Below are 20,028 nucleotides of genomic sequence, written 5' to 3' on the forward strand. Positions count from 1 at the left end.
AGGATAAGATGTCATGTGTCATAAAAGATGAATTGTATCTGTGACAACACAGTTCTAATAAAAATCAAGGTAAACAAATTTGCAAATTGAAAGAAATATAAGTATAACTTGTTGTACCTCGCCTGCCTTGCTCAGGATGTGTGCACTCTCAGCAATTGTGGTGTCACCAAATGGTGGGGTCTGCAGCATGTGAAGCATGTCATCCATTGCATGCTTGGTGACATTGTTCTGTTGCACTGTCCTTGTTTCACCTGTCCTTGTTTTGCCTGTCCTTGTTTCACCTGTCCTTGTTTCACCTGTCCTTGTTTTGCCTGTCCTCATTTCGCCCATCCTCATTTTGCCCATCCTTGTTTTGCCTGTCCTTGTTTTGCCTGTCCTTATTGAAGTAGGTGATTGTTCTTGAGCACCAATAGATGGTGCACCTCATGTAGAGGATTTCGCCACTTGGCTTGAAGGTGATGAGGTGGTTGATCCACTCATTGAAGCGCCAGTGGATGAGCTCCTTGGGACCATTATTGATGGTGAAGGCAATGGCCTTCATGTTTGGTCCATTGCTGAAGAGACTGAGCCCTTCTGAGCACATGTGTTGCATGTGCAAGAATGACTTCAGCGTCAAGACCATGAGCCTCCTGCAGGTACATATACATGAATGCAATCAGGCATTAAAAAAAATGAAGAAGGGAGGATGATACCATTAGAAGGCTTGTGGCCTCCATGATGTCCTCTCCTTTGATCAGTGTGTGTGGCTCTTCCTCTCCTTCAACATGCGCCTTGTGTTCCAGGTTCCACTGATCCTGTGCACTACATGCACACTGAAGGAGAAGACAAAATGAAATATACAAAATAAACACATACCTCAAGGCAAGCACCATCAAGCTAGTGCTTTCCTCATACTTGTTGCAAGCAAGCTTCCTTTGCATCTCCACCTTTTGCTTCTGCTTGTATCTAAGCAGATGAAGGAAGAGGTGTAAAGGAAGAGTGAGCATTAAAGAAAACAGTAGAGGTGCAGGAGGATGGGAGGTCTTGGTTGTTAGTGGGAGCCTTGACATGGGGGTAGGTCCTGGGCCAAGGCGCTGTCAGCCAGTGGATGGCCCCAATGATGTCCTGATGCTTGCTGGTGGTGCCTTTGGCGCCTGTGATGTTCTGGATCGCCACAGTGGAGTCTATGTGGGTGGCTGTGTTAACATGCATGATGAAGCAGGTGCTGAGGGCAGCCACTACCAATTCAGTGTGGGTTGAGGAGGAGCAGGGTAAGACTCTGGCCCTGGCCACCAGGCCCTGTGGGGTGATGACTGCTGTGCCTCCTGAGCCTGTGTTGGCATTGAAAAAGCACCATGATGGAGACCAGGTTGGTGTGTGTGCTGTGGGTGTCACAGTAGGTGCGCCAGTAGGCCTCCTTGCTCATGAGTTGCAATACTTGGAGGCCTGGTGTTGTGCACATGAGGGGTAGACTTCAGTGGCAGTGGTGGTGGCCAGTGTGGTGAGGCCGGTCAGGGCCTCCTCAAGAAGTGTCATGCATTCATTTGAGAGGTCAGGGTCCATGTAGTTGTTGTGTGGCCCAAGGAAGGCCTTTATGAGGTGTGGTGGGAGGGAGGCTTCCCATGTGTGGCACTTCTCCACAAAGAGGGTGGCCCTTGGTTGGTTGCAGGTTTTGATGTGGAGGAGTGGTGGGCGTCTGGAGGGGTGGGAGGGGTGGTGGGCTGCTCCAAATGGCCTGAGGTTGAGGTGCGCCATGATGGGTGAGTGATTGGTGCTGAGGTTGTGTAGGGAGTGCACAGTGGTGCAGGTGAAGCCATTGGGGAAGGAGGGCAGTAGGTGGTTGATGTGGGTGCAGTATCCCAGGGTGGTGTAGGTGGGGGAGGTCCTGACATTGTAGTTGGGGTTGGTCTCTTGATGATGTTGTGGAGGGGGAAGGGTGACTCATTGATGAAGTCCACCAGGGTGGAACAGTCCTGGCCACCTACATAGTTGCACATGGTGTCCTCCTGGGAGATTTTCAAGTTGAAGTCCCTCCCTACAATGGGGGAGTTGGTGCACACAACCTGCTGTTGGAGGGTGGTGAAGAAGGCATCCTTGGTGGTGGGGTTGGTGGGTGTGTAGACGCTGCCCACCTGGCGGTGGAGGGCCTGGCCACTTGCAGTGCATAGGAGGAGCATGGTCTCAGTGTAGTGGCCTTGGAGGGCAGTGGGGGCCTGGTTGTGTGTTGTGTTGATGCCATGCTTGGTGTAGATGGCGGTGGTGTGCTTGGGTTGGTTGGTGCTGGTGTGGGTCTGGATCTCCACCCCCTGTTGCCACTTGGTCTTGGCGAGGCAGATGATGTCAGTGGCCAAGTGGTGGATGAATCAGTGTAGTTCCTCAAGTTTGCACAGGCTGCTGAGCCCATTGATGTTAATGTATAGGAAGATGAGTGTGGTGACTGCTGCTGTGGGGCTGGAGCAGGGTGCTGTTGGGACTGTGGAGCTGGCCTCAGTGAGGGGGAGCACCAGTGTGTGAAGGGCTAGGACAGGGATCCTGAGTGCCCATCTCCATTGTCATTGGGGGAGGATGAGGGGGCAGTGGGGAGAGGGTATGGCTGGCATGTTGGGGGCGCTGGGTATGTGATGTCTGCGCCAGCTGCAGAAGGGCCAGCTGAGGAGAGCAAGGAGGAGGTGGAGGAGATGTTGAGTGGAGGATGGGCTGTGCCATCAGGTGTTGGTGGGTGTTGACAGGTCAGGTGACAGGCTGGATGTGTCCCATCTGCCCTTCTTGTTGGTCTGGATGCATGGTGCTTGGGCTTGTGGGGCGAAGGGAGGTGAGAGATGTAAGGTGATGGCAGGCTGGGTTGGGTCAGGCAGAGGCCCAGCAGTGTTGATGAGTAACATGGTCTGGTGTTGCTGGGCCTCATTGACAGCACCAGCAATTCATCTCCCTCTGTCTGGTTGGAGGGGCTGGGGCACTTCTCTGTGGGGGACATGTAGATCTCTGGCTCCTGCTTTGCTGGTGGTGGGTTGTTGTTGTCCTCCAGGCAGAGGGCTGCTAAGGCCATGGATGGGGACCATGCCCTGCTGTTGGCCTCCTCCTCTGGCATTGGGGGGTTGGGCTCTGTGTGGGAGCAGTGTGGTGTGCTCCCATGAATTGTTCATTGAGGGCTGGGGCTAGTTGCCAGTGTTGCCCTTGAGATGACTGTGCTGATGACTGTTGCAGTGGGGGTCTCTGCCCTGAGGGAGATGGCCAGTGAGGTGAGGCCATGGTTGCTAGGGGTGTTGGTGGTCATGCTTGTGGTGGTGGTGGTGGAGAGACATGATGCTGAGTGTGGTCAGTGCAGTGGCTCCTGGGCAGTAGGCCAAGGGAAGGGCCAAAGATGGTGCTGATGGTGGTGGTGGTGGAGAGACTGGGTGGTGTCAGGGGAGGGGCCATGTGGTGGGAGGTGGGTGTCACAGAGTTGGGCCTGGTGGTTGTGGTGGGTGTCACCAACAGGTGGGGGCTGGTGGGTGGGTGCACACATGCAGTCAGTGGTGTAGGGCTGTGTCCTGGGCTTGTTGCTTGTAGAAGTGGGGGTGTTGGGTCCATTGAGCCCAGGGTGTGGAGCTGGATGATGGAGGCCTGTTGGTACTGGGCTAGCTCAGCTTCAAGGGCTGTGATGTCCATGAGGAGCTGGGGTGGAGGCTCTTGGCCATGGAGGTGGTAGATGAGGGTGTGGTTTTCCTTCAAGCAGGGCCACATTGCTGATGGACTGTTGGGTCATGAAGGAGGTGAGGACCATGAACGTGTCCTGATGTGCTTGCTTGATAAGTCCTGGATGCAGTCAATTAGGCCTATGACCCTCTCTTGGTCATGCAGGCAGTTGATCTTGTCCTGGCGTTTGTAGGCCTCCTTGAGGGTGTTGATTGGGTCTCAGGTGGGTGGGCTGTTCTCTGCCTGTCAGTTGGGGGTAGGCTTCATTGCCATGATGCCATTGTTGAGCTGTCTGGTGGTGAGGACATTGATGAGTGACTGGCCAATTGCAAGTGGTGAGCAGGTGCAGATGAAGTACTGGTTTTTCTCACACAAGCTGAATAAGAAGTACAGGGCCTTCCTCTGCTTGTCCACTGTGATGTACAGGGGCGCCAGGTCCTTGCAGTTGTTGGGTTCCTGCCAGCCTGCATGGATTGTGATGTCATGTGCAAACTGGTTGGTGCCATTCTGCCAGACTCCACAGAAATCACAGTTATTCCAGAAGAAGCTTCCATGGTCTTGGAAGCCAGGAAATCAGTCACTTAAAACCAGGATTGACACCAGAAGACCTGGCTTGTCAACAAGATCAGCATTCCACTCCCACCCCCCAGTGGAGTAGTGGCACAAGACCAAGCCACCATTGATCAACTGAGCCCAATCAGTTAGGTTTTCCTACCTGTTCAACAAAGATTGGATGAGAGATGAAGAGAGAGAAATGAAGTCCATTGATGGTGATAATCATACCACATATGCATCAGATGAGTACACATACAAGATGAGCTTCATGGACTGAGTCAATGGCTTGGCATCAACCAACTTCATCAATCCACCACATAATGGATTGCTTCATGTGACCAGGCTCCATCCATGGATGTGCTGGATTGTTGAGCAGCCAACCATCATTGATGTGAACCATATTTATGTTTAGTGCTAAAATGTGAGAAATAAGATTGCAGGTAGGACCAGCAACAAGGGTGATGGAGAGGGCAAGGAGGAGAGTCAGCCAGACACTCAACCAGAGTACCTGTGCAAACATGTGCCTCATCTCCAATGAAAGATTCTAATCATGAGATAAGCACTCTGGTATGCACATCTTGCATGCATACAGTTGTATTTATGGCTGATGTCAGTTTTCAGTCCTCCCTTCAATCTCTTCTTGAGAAATCCAAGGGACTGAAGCAGACAGGCCTGGATCCTATGACATCATCAAGAGGACCACTTTGACTCCAAGTGTTCCTCTTGATGACTTGGAAGAGTATGATGAGTCTTTGCTCTGCAGTCAACTGTGGGCAATGCTGGACTCTCCAGACTGCCCACCACTTTTGTGTAAGTGCAGATGTGCTGCTCAAGATGTGATGCAATGCCCACGCCTGGCTGATGATGTGATGCAACACCCATGCCTGGCTGATGATGTGATGCAACGCCCACGCCCACACCCATGCCTGGCTGGCAATGCAATGCAATGCCCATGCCTGGCCAATGGCACATGTGTGAGGAAGAGACCTATTGCATCAATGCAACCTGAGTGTGGAGGTGATGATGCACACATGTGTAAGAAAGTGTGATCTGAACATTCATCAATGCCTGATGTTGATGAGCTGACCAACAATGAGATTGACTTGGTGTGTGAAGCAGTCCCCTCATCCATGCCTTGGAAGAGTGAGTGAAAGTGTGTCCTGACTGAATGTGCCTGTGAGAACTCTAAGCCTACAGTCGCCAGGGTTCAAGATGGTATGCTCTTCTTTTATTCATGTGAGTTTTGCTCACTTACCTAACCATCAACTTCCAGGAAATCATGAATGGTTGGCCTCACTGAATTGTGCTGCACTTCTGAGGGTTGGCGTAGTCCATTATGCAGCTGCCCTGGAGCTGGTGTGTGGGGACAAGCTGAAGCAACACATCACTGATTTGCCCAACTGGGCTACTCCTCTGAAGGAGCCCATGAACACCACCCTCTGTTTTGAACCAACTTTAGTGGAAGAAGCCAAGAGACTCACAAGCAGAATTCAAAGCATGCCACACAAAGCATCACAGTACAAAAAGAGGACTATGGCAGAAAACAGCAGAAGCATAGGGGAGACTACACAAGAAGTAATCAACAACCTCACCAATATATCAACTTGATTGAACGAGCACCTTATCATAGATGTTATTGTACCTGTGAAATGTCCCTCATTTCACTTGGTGATGACAGCAATTTCATGACTGTCACCATGATCTCATGGTGGTGACAAGGAAGGCTCAACATCAAGACAATAGCAAGCCCCTTTCTGATTTGGATTGGCAAGCTATTGATTGGGTGGAGAAGGCAGCTGCTGTGGCTGGTTTGGAGACCAGTGTGATGGGTGAGTGATCTCTTGCTGCAGTTTAAGGGGTGAGTGTGTTGAGTGAGCTATCCTTCACCACTGGTGGTGTCAGTCATACCCCTACATTTGATCTACCTGTTCCCCTTTTGCTGATCATCATGGTGGAGGACGATGATCATGCGCCCTACTAGCACAGCTCCAAATGGAGAACGTGGTGATACATAAGTATTACCAGATCATGAAGGCTGTGTCTACTAGTCTGACACCAGGCACTGTGGGAGTGAGCACTTCTATGAGCGGCGGGGATCTGTCAATGGATCCAAGTGGAGGCTGAGTTCGTTGTCCACAGCTTTTCTATGAAGAGCAAGGACAAAGTACGCCATCCCATTTGTCAGATCACTACTTTTTCTGGTAAAACAGGAGAAGATGTGGTAATGTGGGTTGAGTGCATCAAGCACCAAGCCGCCATCAATGGATGGTCAAAGGCCACTCACATGAACTACATGTACTCCTCTCTTGAGGATTGTGTGGCGAAGTGGGCTACTCACCTTGATCAGGACACCATCCTTGATCCAAAGTTATTTGGTGAGGCCCTCATCAATATGTTCACCCCCAAATCTTCACACCACACTGTCAGTGAGTTTTTAAACTGTGTACAGATGTGTGATGAGAATGTAAGTCAATTCGCTGCTGAGCTGAAGTATCTAGTGAAGTGGGCAGGTATCTAGAAAGCTCTTGTTCCTTGTTTCTGAGAGGGTGTATGACAGGAGTTGTGTGAGAAGGTTGAATTCCTTGATGCTGATGCTGAATATGATGAGGTGGTGTGGTGTGCTATGGAATGGGAGACCCAGCTCAATAAGAGTAAGACTAAGAAGAATGAGTTTGTGGTGGCAGTCAGTGAGGAAGTTGGATATGCCCTCCACTCCACCCTCTCCCATGATATCAAAAAGGATCTCCATGAAGTGCTTACTAATGATGTTTAATTGGTCTTGGCCAATTTTGAGGAGAGGATGAAGCCTCTCTGGGATGCTAACCACAACTCACAACAAGCAACCACCAAAACAGAGCAAGTGTGTTTGTATTGTGTGAAAACAAACCACTTCACAGAAAACTGCTATAAGCATCAGAAGGACAAGGCGGCAGTCAAGAATGGTGAAAAGCAGGCAGGTCATTTCTACAAGCATACCACACAGGAGAAGGGTCAGAGTACAAACACCCCCTCCAGCACCACACCAAAAAAATGACACATGGGAAGAAGAAGGGGCCACCTCCTCCCACTAAAGCCACATGGCCCCATAACAACCAGCAGAAGGAGGAGATAATTGTACACTACATGGATCACAACAGGGTGGAAGAGGACCAATGTGCATTCACACCAGTGACAGCTGAGGCACGCATTGGATCTCTCTCTATCCAACCACTTCTGGATACAGGATCAGGCATGTCCCTCATTCCTGTTTCTACTCTATGGCAACTTCAGAGCGCAGGTACTAGATGTACTTTGCACGACTACAGAGGTGCTCCCCTCCACTCAGCAGGTGGGGACAAACTCACGGTTTTCAGGCAAGTGATGTTACAAATCACAATGGGGTCACACACTCATGGTGTAGACTTCATTGTGGTGTCGTCATGTCCAGTGTCCATGATATTAGGAACAAAGGACTTGTGTTTGTTCAACACAATGCTCAATCTTGTTGATGGGCTATTGATCATGGGTGACAAGCACATCTCCATCTCTATGACATGTCAGGAAATTGACACATCAGCTTAACAAGATAACAAAGAAGGATAGCTATCAATTGCCACAGATTGAGGACATCCTTGATGGTCTACAGGGTTCCCTCTATCATTCAGTCTTTGATCTGGTCTCTGGGTATTGGCAGATCCCAGTTGAGCTGTCTGACATAGAGAAGACAGCCTTCACCACATGCAGCTGTGGGACATGGGAGTTCACAGTTATGCCGTTTCAAATGCACCAGCTACATTTCAGCAAGACATGGACCTTGTCCTGTCCAGCTTGACGTGGGTATGCACACTCATGTACATGGATGATATAATTGTTTATTCTCCCACATTTGAGCAGCACCTCCATGACGTCGACAAGGTGTTTGAGAGGCTGCATGACGCCAACATGTTCATGAAACCCTCCAAGTGCTTCATGTGCAAGGAGCGGCTACCATTCCTGGGCCATATTGTCTCCAATGACAGTGTCTCTCCAGACCCCAACAAGACCAAGGCGGTGCACAACATGCCACGTCTGACAAATGCCACTGAGGTTTGTATGTTCCTGGGCCTCACCAATTATTACTGGTGGTTTGTACATGGGTATGTGGAAATGGCGGCACCACTCAATGCCCTCATGAGCAAAGCAGCTAATCACACTGACAATTTCATCTGGAGCCCCAAGTGTGAGATTGCATTTGTGTTACTGAAACAGGCGCTCACTACAGCCCCAATATTGGCGTTTCCAGATTACAGCTGCCCTTTTGAGCTTTACATGGATGCCTCACATGTCGCCATTGGTGCAGTGCTCTTGCAGAGAGATGATGAGAATTGTGAGCGTGTTGTCGCTTATGCAAGTTGAAAGCTGGATAAGGTGGAAGCCAACTACGGTGTCACTGAGCTTGAGTTCTTAAGTGTGGTGGTCTGGGTGCAACACTTCCACCCTTACCTCCATGGTGAACGTTTCAAGCTATTCACTGACCACCAACCTCTTAAGGGCCTTATTGACTCTTTGTTGAAGGAGCCTGCAGGAAGGTGTGCTTGATGGATTCTTTTGCTTCAGCCATACTCATTTGATGTCATTTACAAAGCAGGCAAGGCTCATGTGAATGTGGACACCATGTCATGATTGGTTCTGTGTGAGCCTGAAGGTGGTATGTCCGTCGTCCCCAAGTTGTTGGTGCCCAACACCAATGATCATGCTGCTGGTGGAGACACAGTTGCCACTGTTGACCGACCCTGGTGGGAAGCAGCTGTCAAGGGGGCCATCAAGGTCTGTGGGTGGATTGCCAATCCATATGCAGACCTGGCGCCAACAGAAGAGCAGCGTCCTGCAAGGGCTGTTATGATCTGAACAACACCTTCACCATGAGTGATAGGTACACAACCCATTGCAGCTGCAAACACTGTGTGGTGGACAGGAGAGTTTTGAACACAGGCAAGAAGGCCAAGGATGAGCACACAGACGATGCTCAAGAGGAGGATGTTCCAATGGTGGACAGCAGCCAGCGCGCCAAGGGCTGCTGTCTGCACAACAACAACACACAATCACAGGGAGATTTGGACATAGGCGTTCAGACCGTGGGTGACGACCTGCAGGCTGATTCCACCAATGACCATGAGGGCACTGACGCTCATGGACATGGGGAAGATATTGGTACTGATCACACCAACCTTTTTCCTCTTAACCATGGTGTGGAGTGTACCTTTCCTGCAGATCCTGGAACCACAACAGGGCTGAAAAATGAGCTCCTTTGGCAAGTTGCAGAGGGCCAGTGAAAAGATGAGTTCTTGAGAGACATCATCACCTACCTTGAATCACAGGCACTGCCTGAGGATGCAGGGCGTGCCAAGCATGTGGCCACAGAGGTGGCACAGTGTTTCCTTCATGAAGGTACCCTTTTTTGTGCATGGTGGCCTCAACACGCCAACACCACTTCGTGCATGTGTGTGCAATTGGCAGTCCCCACAGAGATGTGGGAGGTGGTCATGTTTGCCCACCATGATGATCTCCTGGCTGGCCATCTAGGTGTGAACTGAACCATCAATGTGCTCCATCGCCTTTATTGGTGGCTGGGTATGTATGCTGAAATTGAACACTGGGTGCTTGAATGTGTGACGTGCCAGGGACACAAGAGCCCAGCAGAATGAAAGAAAGGCCTCATGCAGCCGCTACCAGCTCCCTCTCAGCCATTCCAGCGAATTGGTATGGACCTCATCACATCATTCCCCACGTCCACACAAGGAAACAAATATCTCCTTGTGTTCATGGACTACCTCACAAAGTGGCCAGAAGCAGTGGCCCTTCCAAACAAGAAGGCAGAAACCATCACACATGCTTTTGTTGAACATGTTATTTGTCAACATGGCGCGCCCAAGTCACTCCTATCAGACCACAGAAAAGAATTCATGAACCGTGTGCTGAAGGAGGTGAACACTCTGCTGAACATCATGAAATTGAACACCATACCATCCCCAAATGTTGGATATTCATTGTCTTGACATTTCTCTCTCTCTTTTTTCTCCCTTCTCAATATCTTCCATACTCTGTATTTGGAACTCACTTCTCCCCTCTATATCTCTCACACGTTCTCATGTGTCTGTGTGTCTCTCAACCACATTCATCATCTTTGACCTGCAACAGGTTATGGACCCACACTCTCATTAGTGTTAATTCATCAAACCAACATCTTCACACCTGTCACCAATTGCAACCCTGCATCATGACTACAAACAACAATAGCAACAATGGTCTCAGTGTCCCTCTTCTTCAAGATCCTTCACAGAGTGGAATAGAACTGTATGTCTCACCCTCCATGAGCAAGGACGCACCAAGTACATCACTACTGACTACACCACCATCATCCAGGTGGTTGATGACTATGATGCTGAACACACAGCCAGTCTGTTCAAGTTGCTCTCCATCAAATCCACCATCTCCATCGCCTCTGAATTGACATCTGGTGAGAAGTCCTCAGCAGCCAAGGCGAAGTTGGAGGACACAAAGCAAAAGCAGATCGCCCTGCTTGTCAGCAACAGCACATCACTCAAGTCTGCTTGTGAGATCTGCAAGGGACAGTGCAAGACCTTCATGTTCATCTGCAGCACCATCAGACCAGAGTTGCTCAAAGACATCTTGGGGATGAGTGATGGCTGCCCACTCGCCCTCTGGGCTGCCATCAACAACTGCTATGGCAACAATGATGTTGCCCTTCAGGCTGCACAATGCAATCTCAGGAGACCTGACATCTACCTCATTTGCCCTGGCAACTCCATTCACTCAGTCTGGGCGCATATCCAGGCACTCATCAGCGTCCTGGCAACTGAGACTGGCAGACACAAGATGTTGGAGCAGAGCAGGCTAGTCATCCTTGTGACTGTGCTCAAAAGCATTGATCCTGCCTTTGAGGCGCAGTTCAACACACTAGCAGATGACTCCACAGTTGAAGTGGTGCTCCAGGCACTCAACCACATGGAAGCATCACACCAGGCCACCCCTAGCTCTGACGCTGTCCTCTTTGCTGGTCAACACCAGGACCAACATGGCCAACCCACAGGTCCAGCACCTCAACACAGGCAACAGCAACACCAACAGCAGCAACAATTCCACCACCACAGAAACTGGAATGACAGTCACAGCAAGTACTGCTTGTTCCATAACTCACATGGTCACTCACTCAAAGAGTGCCACAAGAACACATGCCTGCGTCCCTCCCAGCAGGCCCCTCATGCTGCCACACTGGTGGCGATGACCACCACTGCCATCACCACTGCATCCTCCATGCCCATGCACACCTCACCATCCACCATGCTCACTGCCATGACCACTGCCACCACCACTGCTCACCCCAGCAACTTCACCATCATCAGCAAATCCAATGCCCACACTGTAACACCCACCATGGAGGCCACCATCAACAATACATCCCATGTCAACTACTCAGTCTTCTCCCTGGTCCCCACCATGCACCTGCCCACAAACACTGACACAGGGGCGATGCAGCACACCACCAACCAACAGGACCTGCTACATGACTTCATTCTGCTCACCATGCCCTCTCACCTCATGTGTGCCAACAGCAGGCACATCAAGTGCATCAGCCACAGCACACTACACAGAGTCACAATCATCAACAGGCAGGAGAGCGCCATCATGATGCAAGACATCACTTACATGCCAAGCACCTCACACACCCTGATATCCACACAACAACTTCTTGATGCAGGGTGCACCATCATCTTTGACCAGCTCCACAGTTTCCAGTTTTTTCTGGATGACCAGCTACGGCTCCTCAGCTACAGGAGTGGGAATCTCTTCTACTTCAACATCACCTTCTCCCCCACGCCCACCTGCGCCAGCCTGCTCGCCGCCCTGTCCACGTTCTCCCCACAGCTGTGCATGGATCTCATCCACTGTCACCTTGGCCATGCCAGCAAGGCGCACTGCCAAGAGTCCATACAACAGTCCACCAACTTCAGCAACCAGGAGAAGTGTGAAATCCTCTCCTCCTCAATCACACCGCTCTGCAGCATCTGCCTTGCTGGGAAGCCAACCATACATGGTGTGAGTCATCAGCCACACAAATCACGCCCCCCATCATGACCGCCCAGGCAACCTCATCTCACTCAATCTATTCAGCCCCATGCGCCACCAGTCCACTGGCAGGCACATATACCTGCTCACCATCACCAACTCCTTCTCAAGAATGCACTTTGTGCAGCCACTCCCAAACAAGTCCTCCACCACCATCTCCAGTGCACTGCACAACATAGCAGCATCATTTCCCTCATCTGTGCACATCTGCTACATTCAACTGGACAATGCCAAGGAGCTCAATGCCCACATCAGCAAGTGGATTGCAGAGGTTGGTGGGAGGCGCAAGCCCACTCCACTGTACACCTCCAAGTACAATGGTGTGACTGAGCAATTCAATTGCAAGATCATGACCTGAGTGCACTGCCTGCTATTTGATGCTCACCTCCCCAGCAAGTGGTGGGTGGAAGTGGCAAGACACACATGTGACATGATCAACATCACCCCCATGTGCTCCAATCTGAACAACAAGCCCCTGTTTGCTTGGTGGCATGGCACACCACCACCATCATGGCATCTCTGTGTTTTTGGCACGCCTGGCACTATGAGGCTGCACACACATGAATGCCACAAGATATCTGCTCAATCTGTCCCTGTCCACTTCATGGGGGTCATTGACTACTCCATGTCAATGTACTGTGTCTTCATTGTCAACCAACACTGAGTGGTGGACACACACAATGTTGTCTTTGATGAGTGCAGCGCCTTGCAACTGCCAGCTGACACACCACCATTGGCCTCACTCCATGTCCCACTACTTGATGAGGACAATGAAACACCATCTGTACTCACCAAGGTGACACACATGACATGCAACAACCCTGTGCCACTGCCTGTGCTGGCAGCTGAGGTACAAGTGTGTGACAACTCACTACTGGCCACCAACACTCCTGTGCTGGATGGCACAGGACCCATATCTGTGCCTGAACAGACCGCCATGGAGCCAGATGGTGACAACACCACAGACCTCACCACAGCACCTCACCCTGTGGTGTGTGCTGAGATCATCAGCACCACTTGCAGTGACACTGTCACCAGCAAGCAAGTGGAGTGTGCAGCAATCAGCAGCGCCAAGCATGGTGGTGAAGCAGCCCAAGCATGGTGGTGAGGTGATGACCACCACTCAATCTGGATGGAATGTGCACCAGCCCATGAGATTTGTGGATCAGCCACCAATGAAGGGCGCACCCAGCGCGCCCAAGGCTGGTCCTCTGTCTTGAAAACCTGTGACTACTACTCATGCATGCTGTGTGGAATGGCTATGTGATACACTCCATGGATGTTAACAACGCCTTCCTGCAGGCTAACCTGCATGAGGAGGTGTGTGTTACACAACCAGAAGGGTTCATTGACCCTGACTGTCCATGCCACATCTTCTGACTGAAGAGAGCGCTCTATGGCCTGTGACAGGCCCCACTGGCCTGGAACCACACCCTTGATGTGTTCCCTGTAGGAGTTGGCTTCATTGCTGCACAGGCAGATGCCTGCACATGCTGCACAATCACCATGCCAACCATGATGGTGATGCTGGACCACATGACCCTGAACTACATCAGGTCTTTGTGCAGACCACTGCTGATGGTCAACTGCATGTGATCCTATCTGTCTACATTGACAACCTTCTCATTGCTGGCATGCCAGTAACACTGTGTCCAGAAAAAGGTGCCAGTGGCACCTTTTGTTAAGTAAAATCTGTACAAGTGATATATGTGTATGTGCAGCGAAAGCAGTACTTTTGTGAACATGGTGTGTGAGTGGTTTTGGCAAAATATGTACAGAGAGTGGCAAAACAGGGAAAAAATGGTGTAGGTCATGGTAAAAGCAGATGGGGCCAATGAAGAATTTCAAGGCACAAGTGTAAAAAAGGGCTAATGTATTTTGTTGGAATGAGGAACAGAACAGAGTGGAGGGAAACATTAGCCAATGGACTTCCACACTTTCTGTGGACTGGAAGAGGAGGAGGAGCTGGTCTTGGGTGTGAGAGGGGCAAGGGCAGGATGTGAAGTTAGGCCTTGTAGGAAGGAAGTGATGGCTGTGAGATCTGACTCCTCCAGGAATTTAGAGTGGAAGGTGAGGAGCCAGTTGGTGAGAGAGGAGATGTTGCCCTCTGCTATGGGGGTAGAGGAGAGGCAGACAAAGCTGGAGTAAAGGGCAGCACAGAAGGAGAGGTAGTAGGTGGGATTTGCCTCATAGAGAATGTGGTAGGGGGTGGTGGGCGATGTGATGGGGTGGGGAGAAGGATTGGGAAGCTCTAAGCTCTGGATGAGGAAGCTGTAGAGGCTGATGTGAAGTGGGGTGTGGTCTGATGATTGAGCAGTGAGGAAAGCAGGAGCAGAGTGGACAACCTCATCGTTGGGTGTGGGATGGGGATGTGGTGCAGATAGCAGAAGGGTTCAGGGATGGTGTTGCTGGCCAGAGGATGCCAGATGGCGGACATGTTAACCCTCTTGTGGCTGAAGATGAGAACATTGAAGCCACTGATGAGAGGTTCAGAGGTGGGCATGGAGCTGGAGTAAGTTGGGGAGCTGTAGTAGAAGTGGAGTAGGTGGAAGACCTGGAGGGTGGAGTGTGACTTGAGTGAGGTGATGGTGTTGGCAATGTTGGAGGGAGATGAGGAGATGTATAATCTGACACCATAAGACTTCAATAGGCGAGTTGCTGATCATCAATGTTGAGAGGAATGTCCACACTGTGGATGGTAAAGTTGTGCATGTAGATCAACACCTGTGGAAGAAAAAAACCAGTGGACATCAGGAATAAGTGAAAAACTGATGCGCATCAAGAGTTGACAAATAAAAACCCAATGTGCATCAGGAAAAGAGTCAACAAATAAAAAAACCCGATGCACATTGGGAAAAGAGTCCACAAATAAAAAACTGATGTGCATCAGTTTGGAACTTGTCAGTGTGGTGAACAGTAAAAACACACAAAGTGTACATACCTAGCTCCAGGTTGGGCAGGGCAAGTAACCCTGCCCTCTACCTGCAGGCTGACAATTGTGCTGCTGAGAACAAGAATGTCTTCATGCTTGCCTTCCTCAGTCTCCTGGTCAGCCTAGATATGTTCCAAGAGGTCTACCTGAGCTTTCTGTTGGTTGGGCATACACATGAAGACATCAACCAGCTCTTCTCCACTGCTCAGACAAAGTTCCATACCTCTTCCATTCACACCCCAACATAATGGTCATCACTCTTTTTTTGTGTTGATTGTTTTCCTGATGCGCATCAGGTTTTTTATTTGTTGACTCATGACCTGATGTGCATCAGTTTTTTCTGTCAGCATTAATGATTGCCCCTTTTTGTTCACCTTCCTAACTTCATCTTCAAATTTCAGTCAACTTTCTGGTTTTCTTGAGCAGGCTTACCAATCCACCAGCCCAGCTCCTTCCCTGCATACCCTTGAAACTGTTTGGGACTGGAAGAGCTGGCTTGGAAATCACATGCATGGCCTGACTGGTCACTCCACCCCCCATGTTTTCCATTTTTTCTGTGATGCTTCAGGCAAACCAGTGATCCAGGACAAAGCCTACCACACCCAAGGAGCCTACTCTGAGCCATACCAGCTTCTCACATCCATTCCAACTGGTTTGCTCCTCACTATGTTGCACACACCCTACCAAAAGATATCACAACTTACACAAACCACATCAGGAGCACCTTTCACTATCCCACCTCAGCAATTTCCGCCTGAAGTGCTTACTGAGTTGGCTGACAACTGCCATGCTCCACTGTTCCTTGAGTCAGAGCTTAGTGAGTGGGCTGATATCTTTGAAGCACATGAGGCTCTTGTTTCAAGCTCCCAACCCACCTGCAATAACTTGATTTTTGATGGACTCACAGCTCACCCCATCACTAATCCTCTCCTTGATGGTCCATTGTTCCATCTCCAAACCAGGGTCAAGGTTGTCCACACATGGACTACACCCCAAGTCCAACGTTTCAACTTTGCTCCTGGTCAGTGGGTTGCTGTCCAGGCTGATGCTGATGAAGACACTCAGGACTTTTGGATATGCAAGATCATCAGCGTTCTCTGTAAGAGGCTCCATGTCCACTGGTGGAACTTCACTAATGGATGCTGGACTGACCATGGCTCAGAAAGCACTGTTCCAATGGGGTCTGTTTTAGCTTGTGGCTTTGACTTTAACACCAACACTGGAGTTCCCCCACCCACCCTTCATGAAATATTTAGACACCTGTAAATAAAACTTCTCTTCTCTGTGTACATTCAAATTCCACAGTGTTTTTATCTCATGTACACCTGTTTTTAGTTTCATTAAAAAGTACCACTATCACCTTTTTCTGGACAGTGTTCAGTGGATGTTGACATGGTCAAGGAGCAGCTGTGGAACTGATTCCATGTCAAGGACTTTGGCCCCGTTTCTACTATACTTGGCATTGACATCACCTACAATGCAACTGCTGGCACCCTTGACATCTCCCAGAAACAAAAGATCATGGACCTTGTGACCAAGTTCAAGCTGACTGGTGCCAAGCCACTTGGGTGTCCTCTTCCAGCTGGGACTGATCTCTGTGTTGTTGAGTCCACCTTGCACACACACGCTGGCCTCAAGTTCTGTTGACTTGTTGGTGCTGTCCTATACATTGCCCTTGCTACTTGCCCTGACATCCTCCACACTGTGGTCTATCTCTCTTGATTTGTGTGCACCTTCAACAACACACACTTCAAGGCCACACAACACGTTCCAGTGCTCAGCATCTCAATCACCCAATTCAAGTTCTCAACAACAACCAATCCATAATCACTATCATTCACAAACCAGTCTTCGCCTGGCCAAAGAGATTGAAACACGTCACAATCAAGCATGCTTTCATATACAACCACATCCAACTAGAAAGACATCTCTATCAACTACATTCCAACAAACAATAACCTAGCAGACTTTCTCACAAAACACATCACCAGTCCTAAGCTCAAGCACAACAAGGCCAAACTGGATCTCCAAATCCGTGGCTGATCATATGGCATTACTCTCAACTCTAAGGGGGAGTGTTGGATATTCATTGTCTCAACATTTCTCTCTCTCTTTTTTCTCCCTTCTCAATATCTTCCATACTCTGTATTTGGAACTCACTTCTCCCCTCTATATCTCTCACATGTTCTCATGTGTCTGTGTGTCTCTCAACCACATTCATCATCTTTGACCTCCAACACCAAATGGATGGCATGGTTGAGCGTTTCAATGTGACCATTGAAAACATGCTCTCAAAAGTTGTGTCTGATGACAAGAAGGACTGGGACACCTTTGTGCCCTATGTTTTGTTTGTGTATTGCAGCACAACACATGAAGTCACAGGGGAATTGCCTTTCTTTCTCATGTACAGTTGAGAACTGTACTTTCCTCTTGACATCACATTCAACCCACAGGGAGATGATGAAATCAGGTCCATCCACATTTTCCAGCACAAGCTGGTGATGCGTTTGGTCCAGGCTCATTGCCTTGCTAAGGAGTGGATCCAAGCAGCAGGAAATTGGAGCAAAGAGTGGTACAACGCCAAACGCACTGATCACACTTACTTGGTGGCTGATTTGGTGTGGATGTTTACACCAAAGGTACCAAGAGGCCACTCCAAGAAGTTGAAGCTGCGCTGGCATGGGCTGTACCACATGATTGAGATTTGCAGTGCGCTTGTCTATGTCTTGCAACACATGGAGAATCCAAAGGACATACAAGTGATGCACATCTCCCGCCTGAAACCACATTGGGGTGGGGATACCATTGATGCTGTGAACATGCAGTTGCAGTACACTTACCCACTCACTGGGGATGAGACTGTTGATCAATCACATGTGCAGGATGAACAGAAGGAGATTGAGGCAATCCTTGGTCACCGTCAACTGTCCAACAATCGCTATGAAGTCCACGTACGCTACCAAGGCTTTACTGCTAAACACAATGAGTGGGTGGCAGAAAGCAATGTGCATGCAGACACTCTCGTTCAACAGTACTGGCAGGCAGTTCAACTGCATGAATGTTCAAGACCAAGAAGGTGCAAATGTTCAATGAAGCGCCCAGGTGGTGTTTGACCTTTCCACAGTGCAACAAGATGATGTCGGTCCACAGCCATTTCATCTAAGCTCTGATATTTTTTCCCCACTTTCTCTTTCTATCAAGCAGAGCACATGGACGTGTTCGGTTGATACTGTCGCCTCCGGATCAAAAAAAAAAAAGAGTCCAACTGACCAAAAAAAAAAACGTTTTTCACCTTATCATTTTACTTTCTCTACCCTATCTCTTTGTGGCTGGCCTTCTTGGTTGAGGGCGTATTGCACGCTCTCGGCAGTTGAGGAACCGGTTCGCTCTCATTCTCTCTTTTTCGTCTTCTTCTGCTGGGCCGGCAGCTTCATGGAGTGGCAGGTGCGCAATGACCTTCAAGAGTGGCGCTCGACGGCGACCTGCGACGGCCACCTGATGGTGACTGTCGACGGTCAACCTATGAACGCGGCTCACAACAGCGACCCTCAAGAGTAGCGCTCAACGGCGACCTGCGACGGCCACCTAACGGTGACTGTCGACGGCGACCCACAAATGCAACTCACGAGGGCGACCAACACAGTGACTATCCTTGCTGCCGAGACGTCAGCTTATAAGGCGTGGGGTAATGTTACAAACCGACTTTAGCGGAAGAAGCCACAAGACTCACAAGCGGAATTCAAAGCATGCCGCACAAAGCGTCGCAGTACAAAAAGAGGACTATGGCAGAAAACAGCAGAAGCATAGTGGAGACTACACAAGAAGTAATCAACAACCTCACCAATACATCAACTTGATTGAACGAGCACCTTATCGTACACGTTATTGTACCTGCAAAACGTCCCTCGTTTCACCTCACCACCACTACTGGCGTGAGTGATATCAAGTGGGACCCAATGGAAGCAAATGGTTCCATTGTCCTTGAGTTCAACTATGAGCAGCCCTGGATGAACAAGAAGAACGTCAAGATATACATCAGTTACAAACAGCATAGTACACTTCCCCTTTCACAATGATAATCTCTTCTCTGACTGTTTTTCGTATCGTCCAGAGTGAGATTGAGCAACACAACCTTATTGTGTACCTGACCCGCCATGCGAACGCCTACTGGCAACCAATTGCCTAACCAATCCAATTACTTTGCATTGTATATATTGCATTAAATAGAATCACTTATACATCAACTGTCCACCTTTTGTCCGCCTCTATGGCTGATGTCCTTCTCGCCGAGCGTCCACGCGATGAGATCGGCGAACGAGGTCTGCGTGGCGTCGCGCTTGGAGAGGGCGAGACTGCTGTCATCGTCCTTGGCGCCCTTCTTGCCCTTGTTGCCCTTCTTGTCCTTCTTGCCCTTGTTGCCCTTCTTGCCCTTCTTGCCGCCGTCCTTGGTGTCCTTGTTGTCCATGAAGCTGCCCTTGCGCTTGCCCTCGCCCTCGCTGTCGGCGCCCGAGCCCGCGTCCTTGTCCTTCTTGCCCTTCTTGCTCCGCTTCAGCCGCGACCGCTGCGGTGACGCCCGGCTCTGGAACACGCCGATTTGCAGTGGGCATGTCCACCTAGTGGACCAGATACGTGTTGCGTCCACCTCAAGGTGCGCTCAAGGCGGACTTGAAGTTGGTGTGTTCCATCTTCTGTCCGCCACGGCGGCACGGTCCACTTCAACTCGCCTCAGAAAGGCGGAGATGGGGCGAAACGGTGGGGCAGGGTGACCTAAATCATCCTTT

At 49.9% G+C, this 20,028-nt stretch overlaps 6 protein-coding genes across 6 annotated transcripts; 2 read left to right on the forward strand and 4 right to left on the reverse strand.

The window, feature by feature from the left end:
• Positions 1-292: 292 nt before the first annotated feature.
• Positions 293-541, reverse strand: ACA1_231390 (uncharacterized protein; the record flags this gene model as incomplete). Its single annotated transcript, XM_004346577.1, has 2 exons — positions 293-356; positions 423-541. The coding sequence occupies 2 exons, from the start codon at positions 539-541 to the stop codon at positions 293-295; spliced, it is 183 nt and encodes a 60-aa protein (XP_004346627.1).
• A 3,359-nt stretch (positions 542-3,900) lies between these two features.
• Positions 3,901-4,738, reverse strand: ACA1_231400 (uncharacterized protein; the record flags this gene model as incomplete). The annotated part of the gene is made up of 3 exons (XM_004346578.1): positions 3,901-3,946; positions 4,046-4,161; positions 4,718-4,738. 3 exons carry the CDS (start codon positions 4,736-4,738, stop codon positions 3,901-3,903), a joined length of 183 nt encoding a protein of 60 aa, XP_004346628.1.
• Positions 4,739-7,926: 3,188 nt separating this feature from the next.
• ACA1_231410 (pol polyprotein) lies at positions 7,927-8,850 on the forward strand (the record flags this gene model as incomplete). Its single annotated transcript, XM_004346579.1, has 4 exons — positions 7,927-8,025; positions 8,083-8,238; positions 8,587-8,635; positions 8,816-8,850. 4 exons carry the CDS (start codon positions 7,927-7,929, stop codon positions 8,848-8,850), a joined length of 339 nt encoding a protein of 112 aa, XP_004346629.1.
• Positions 8,851-9,269: 419 nt separating this feature from the next.
• On the reverse strand, positions 9,270-9,611 carry ACA1_231420 (uncharacterized protein; the record flags this gene model as incomplete). Its single annotated transcript, XM_004346580.1, has 2 exons — positions 9,270-9,432; positions 9,550-9,611. The coding sequence occupies 2 exons, from the start codon at positions 9,609-9,611 to the stop codon at positions 9,270-9,272; spliced, it is 225 nt and encodes a 74-aa protein (XP_004346630.1).
• Positions 9,612-10,623: 1,012 nt separating this feature from the next.
• Positions 10,624-12,673, forward strand: ACA1_231430 (uncharacterized protein; the record flags this gene model as incomplete). Its single annotated transcript, XM_004346581.1, has 4 exons — positions 10,624-11,172; positions 11,443-11,676; positions 12,004-12,212; positions 12,478-12,673. Coding segments are annotated over 4 exons (1,188 nt in total), but the record flags the coding sequence as incomplete, so codon positions are not given.
• Positions 12,674-19,487: 6,814 nt separating this feature from the next.
• ACA1_231440 (uncharacterized protein) lies at positions 19,488-19,932 on the reverse strand (the record flags this gene model as incomplete). Its single annotated transcript, XM_004346582.1, has 2 exons — positions 19,488-19,860; positions 19,913-19,932. 2 exons carry the CDS (start codon positions 19,930-19,932, stop codon positions 19,488-19,490), a joined length of 393 nt encoding a protein of 130 aa, XP_004346632.1.
• Positions 19,933-20,028: the final 96 nt, after the last annotated feature.

This window comes from Acanthamoeba castellanii (assembly GCF_000313135.1).
Source record: "Acanthamoeba castellanii str. Neff unplaced genomic scaffold scf7180000084761, whole genome shotgun sequence".
NCBI lineage: Eukaryota > Discosea > Longamoebia > Acanthamoebidae > Acanthamoeba > Acanthamoeba castellanii.